The following is a 6,000-nucleotide window of genomic DNA, read 5'->3' as shown; positions in this document are numbered from 1 at the left end:
TTATTATAATGTGCCCTCTAAAGATTGAAGAGAAACACTATCTTTTCTAAATGTTCACTTGAATAATTATAAAATGTTTTTAATACAGAACATTGGAGGGAAATGTATAAGAGAGGAAATAAAAAAAAATTACCCTCAAAATACTACCATCTTGAGATAGAATGTTAATATTTTTTTAATTTATTTTTTTAAAGTTTATTGGGGTGATAATTGTTAGTAAAATTACATAGACTTCAGGTGTACAATTCTGTATTACATCATCTATAAATCCCATTGTGTGTTCACCACCCAGAGTCAGTTCTCCTTCCATCACCATATATTTGATCCCTCTTACCCTCATCTCCCACCTCCCTCCCCTCTTAGCAAAGTGTCTTCCTATCATTTTTCTAATTGTGACATGTTCAAAGTAGCTTTACCTTACATTCTAAGATAGCAACAGAGTGTTTTAGGCCTGAGGCCACCTCTCTAGTTGTGTGTTTATAATACTATAAATTGTACCATATATTTGAAGTGCTTTACAGTATTCAGATTGCTTTCCATAAGCGATCTCGTGGAGTGTCGTTGCATGAAGCTTGTGAGGGAGCTCTTTATACGGACAAGGAAATGAGGCTCTGAGAAGCACAAGGGAACACTGCCTGGACACATGGCAGTGAGGCCTCGGCCCACAATCCTACATTCTTTCCAGATTCTGTCGTTGGCACTAGAGCTCATGTATAACTAAACAATGAATAACAGAATCCTCACATGCAAATTTGAAAATATGATATTCCTTGGAGGGAAATATATAATCATAAATACCACCAAGATTATTGCCAAAAAAGAAACACAAGATGATTTTTTAATGAATTATTTATTAGAATGACAAGGAAGGCTGGATACAAACACATTTATTCACTAATACAATTCCTCCACTTGTTACTTAAGGCTAAGCCATCAAACGGACAAACACCCAATCAAGAGCCAGTGAGTTTTGAGTTTCTAGCTGTGGTATCAACTGGTTAGGGTCACCACATGGTTGATCCAATTAACTGTGTGGCAACTTACTACCTCAAGTTCTTACAACAGAAATTACTAAAACATGTTGAACATAAATCAATAAAAAGAAATCATTTTTAAACAGACAAGTCGATTTGTGTTATAAACATACCTGCGCATGTGTTTTAGCAAACATCCTTTAAATGTCTATCTCTAAAACTAAGTTTTAGGAGTTAAGAGTTTTGATAGTTAATGGTGTTGGCCTCTAGAATTCATATAGATAAAATATTTTAATTACTCATGCATCCAAATTATTAGCTAAAAAAATCTTAAATATCTCATTTAGTAATGTCAGTGTTATGCCAATTGTAATTTCCTATATGTAGTGATATCATAAAATATTTCTCAAGGATTCAGTATGGATTTCTTAGACCTAAAGAAATGCTAAATTTGACAATGGTTTAAACTTATTTTTATTATGCTTTGAAAAGGGAATAATAGGACACAACTATATAAACAAAGCTTATTTTTAATAAACACTAAAACTTGAACATCCAATTAAGTTTTAACTACTAAAATTGCCCCTTTGAAAGGACATATACTTATCTGGTATTGCCATCATTAAAGATGTTTTGGGGAGTCCTTGTAATGGCCTTCAGAGTCAGTACACAGCATACAACAAATTGTATTCCATTGCCTAGCTTGCTACTACCTTCCTTTATTTTGAAACTTGTTCCAAATAGCTTTTGACTATTCCATAGCATATATGTCCATTTTAAAAGGATGACAATTTTCCATGATTATTCATATTATCTGTTTGTGAAGTACAACTCAAAAGTAATTAGTAATTTCAAGCAATGATATCATATTTGAGGGGGAAAAAAAGAACACGCAGTTTTATCTCCTTTAAAGGAATCACGATCATATGATGTTTATTTTCAGGTATATTCATTTACATCAATCATTAATTATAAGATAGATATAGGTATTACACAACACTTTAATTCCATTTTTCTATGGATTTGGCACTATTTGTACTCATATGCACACTAATAATCTTTGACAATTTTCTATAAATCTAGGAATTAAACAATAGAAATCACAGCAAATAAATCAGATCACTAAGGGTTTTAATAGATGAGCACTTCATATCTGTTCCTATTTATATTACTTTGCATATTTTCGTTTAAGAATTCCTGCTAGTCAAGCTTCTTTCTGGGAAAAGAACTATGAGAGTTTATATTTCATAAGGATCAATTGTGATGAGCTATAAGTAGAGTCCCCTTCTCTAGTTCACATTTATACGGCCAACAAGATCTTCCTTTAGCTAAAGACATTAGCCTCTATGTCATTAGAAGTCTGAATTAACTTGACTGCACAAGATTGGTCCCAGTTATATTGTGTATCACTTATTTGGGCTAATTGATGACTAAATGGAACTGGCTATTTGTTGACAACATTTCATCCTTAGGGATGAGATTTACTGCAGGGTGATTGATCGGAATTAAAGCATCTACTAAAACAAAATGTCCTAACCTAACAAATAACTTTGGTAAAGTTTTAGATTAAATACATTGAAACAACATTAAAATTAAAAGCACTGTGTGTTACATTGTTTAAAAGCAATGTGATTTTAATATTGCTTATTAGATAATTCAGGAACTGAAAAGATGGAAACAATCTAAAATGGTATTAAATTTGTGTCTATGGGCTGGCATTCCTTGTTGGAAATATTAAAAGAAAAGTAAGAAACAGGAATACAGGATGATTTAGACAATCATTTTCTAAAATTAGGAAAGTTAATATTTTCAATCAGTAATTATACTTGTATTTGTTCTGGCTAAAGTGTTAGGAAATCTACAACCTAATATCTTGATCAATAGCAATATAACTTATATACGATGATAAACAAATGACATGTTTTGGGTTTCTTCATTTGTCCTAATTCCATTCCTAGAGATGAGATTTAGTTTAGCACAGCTTGCAAAAGCACATCTTTGCTATCCATGAATGATGTCCTGGCTTACCTAGAAAAAAACCAGATTATCTTGAGTTATATGGTGAAATAAAAAAGAACAAGAAAGAAGGGAAGGAAGAAGGAAGGGAGGGAGGGAACGATGAAAAGAAAGAAGGGAGGAAGGAAAGGAAGAAGGAAGGGAGGGAGGAAGGAAGGAAAAAAGGAATTACCTATTAATTTCTACATTTCTTTTCTATTCTGAAATAAAATATGTCAATAAAAATATTGTCTTATAAACCAGGCCCAGGTAAATTGTACACATTATTAATATGGGTTATTTTTCTTTGCCAAGAAAGATGCAAGTTTTTAATAAGATGAACTGGGTTTGAAATTAGTAAATTTTTTATAAATTTCAAGGAGCTGAATTATTTTTAGAGAACCCACAACTACAGTTTTAAGGTCAAATGTTTAAAAGTTAGTTGAAAAATGGTTTGAGTTATAGAATCAAAAAAAGCATTTATTTCTCAGACTATTTGGATGCTTGTTACTATAGGCTAGTAACTCCCAATCCCGCTGGCAAAGACTCAAAAAGCTGATTATTTGATTTAGTTAAACCAATATTCAATATTGTACAATATACACAATATGTATAATAATCTATTATTCACCTAGAACTTTACATATTTTAAAAGTTACGAGGTTGATGCTTAAATTTTTTTCCCTTTCAGTAAAATTTTTAAAACATATAGTTAAACACAACTAGAAGAAAGAGCTTATACCGTGTTTTCTCGAAAATAAGACCTAGCCGGACAATCAGCTCTAATGCGTCTTTTGGAGCAAAAATTAATATAAGACCCGGTCTTATTTTACTATAAGACTGAGTCTTACGTTACTATAATATAAAACCGGGTCTAATGTAACACAATATAATATAATACTGGGTCTTATATTAATTTTTGCTCCAAAAGACGCATTAGAGCTGATTGTCCGGCTAGGTCTTATTTTCGGGAAAACATGGTATGTTTTTACCACTGAAATTGTTCTTACTCCTAGAGCATTTTTTAGCACCATCCATAAGAAGAGTGTTCCCGAAAGCTGTGATTGATGGGAGGCTCACACATCCCACATTTTTTCTGCTTCATGCATCATCATCAGCAGCCATCTCCAACACTCCCGTCCTGAATCTGTCCTACTTTCTGTTACCTGATTTTTGCTGGTGATTCATGAGCCAGAATAGTAAAAGAAAAAAAAAAAGCAAAACAAAACACTGTGGCTTTCCACAATGTAGTATCCCCTGGAAACTGTGAGAAATCTAGTTTTGCTCATCAGATTCATGCAAATGCACTATTGATTGACAATGATGTATATAGAGCTACACACATCAGGTGCTATGTAAAAACCACTAAAATGTTCTATTAAGGGCAGAATGCATACTGATTATAAACTACTTCAGAATGATGTGAAAATGCTTATCTGAATACTGTTTTTTTGTCCTTTCAAGTTCTCTCTTGTCACTACTATTTTCAGCTGAAGCTGTATTTAAGTGCACTGGCCGTAGTGCACTAGGAAGTAAAATTCTTAATTTTCCAAGCCAATAAGGTGCTAAAAGCTCAAGGTCTCTCATTAATACTTGGATAAAAATTGTGAATGTCACACTAAATTTTTTATCATCATGAGTGCAAAGATGAGGGGCAAGAAACACATTTTTTTTTATATCCTCGAGAATGGAAATTGAGCTTTAATCACTGCATGAAACCGTTAACAAGAAGTTAGCCAGCTAAAGACTAACCTGAACTATTTTTGTGATAGCATTTTTCAGATTCAGAAGCGACCCAGACCTTAAAGAGACAAAGAAAGAAAGCCTAATGGCCCTAAAATCTCAAAAAGGGAGCTGCAAGTTCATGATGTTGTCTCAATGCTTCTATTACTAGACATCAAAGTTATTCCCACAGGTTTCAGGAATGTATAAACGTCAGTGAAGAAGCAAGTAGACTTCAGAGAGCCTGAGCTAGAAACTTCAATCTGGGATTCACCTGCGAGGCGAAACTCTTTGCTAATGAATTATTCCAGAGAATAGACACAGCTGAGGGAGACGTTAACCTATCAAACAAGGCCTGCAGGTTCACTAGCAGGGTCAGAGTAACAAGAATGCTCTGGTCTAAAGTTGCTTTGCCAACCTTAATGGACTGCAGGCACTCACCTGGGTGTATACAACTCGAACCAATAAAGAGATCACAATGGCACGGTGAATAAGGTAGAGTGCTCTAGAGACCAGGGGAACAATCACTGCACCAGGCCTCTCAATTGTGACCTCTATGCACACTCCAGCCCATTTACAAATGGGTCATCCCATCAGTTCAGGACTGGAGAGCAGTGATGTCAATGGAAAAATAAACACTCCATAGACTGAGTTCAAATCCGTTGTATTCAAATAGAATCACTGTGAAGTCAGTCTGTTTTACATAATTTCTAAAATTTGGTTTTATTAATGACATTTTAAAATGTTATATCAATGTTTTAAAACAACTTCGCCATGTAAAAAAGCTATTTCAGATTTTCTTTGCTTCAATTCCCCCTTGCTCTCAGCATCTGCAAATGAGTTGGTATCAGCAAGATGAAACAATAAGAGCTAAAGTAAAATAATGTTTAGAGGATTTACAAAGAAAAGACTATTTGAAAAGAATAGATAAGACAATATTCTTGAACTGTGCTCGAATGGAAAAATGATTTTTTGTTTTCATTTTCTGTATGCTGTTCGAACACCTGGTCTATTCATTAAAAATGATGTAATAAATATATTAGTCATTTAGAATTGCATAGATAAAACCATGTTAAGGTCAATATCCATTAAAGCTAGAAGACTGACCACATTCAACTTTGTAAAAGGAGGATTTTGCACATACATGAAAAATGTTAAAAGGAATTTTAAATGAGTAATAATATTCCAGGTAAAAATGGTGAGAATGATACATTCATGATTTAAACGCACTTCCTTCTATACAAGAAATAATGAATACACTAATACAATTATAAGCTTAGCTACTGAGGCACCTCTATAGGTTTGAAGA

General features: G+C 33.3%; 1 protein-coding gene across 1 annotated transcript in view; it reads right to left on the bottom strand.

Moving 5' to 3' along the window:
• Positions 1 to 876: 876 nt before the first annotated feature.
• Positions 877 to 6,000, bottom strand: part of WDR72 (WD repeat domain 72) — a 204,887-nt gene continuing 199,763 nt past the window's right edge. Inside the window, exon 20 of the mRNA XM_033107034.1 lies at positions 877 to 3,002. Coding sequence (XP_032962925.1) covers positions 2,947 to 3,002 — 56 coding nt within the window. The 3' untranslated portion in view covers positions 877 to 2,946. The remainder of the gene's footprint in view (positions 3,003 to 6,000) is intronic.

Source organism: Rhinolophus ferrumequinum, chromosome 6 (assembly GCF_004115265.2).
Source record: "Rhinolophus ferrumequinum isolate MPI-CBG mRhiFer1 chromosome 6, mRhiFer1_v1.p, whole genome shotgun sequence".
Lineage (NCBI taxonomy): Eukaryota > Metazoa > Chordata > Mammalia > Chiroptera > Rhinolophidae > Rhinolophus > Rhinolophus ferrumequinum.
This window is presented reverse-complemented; position numbering and strand designations above follow the sequence as displayed.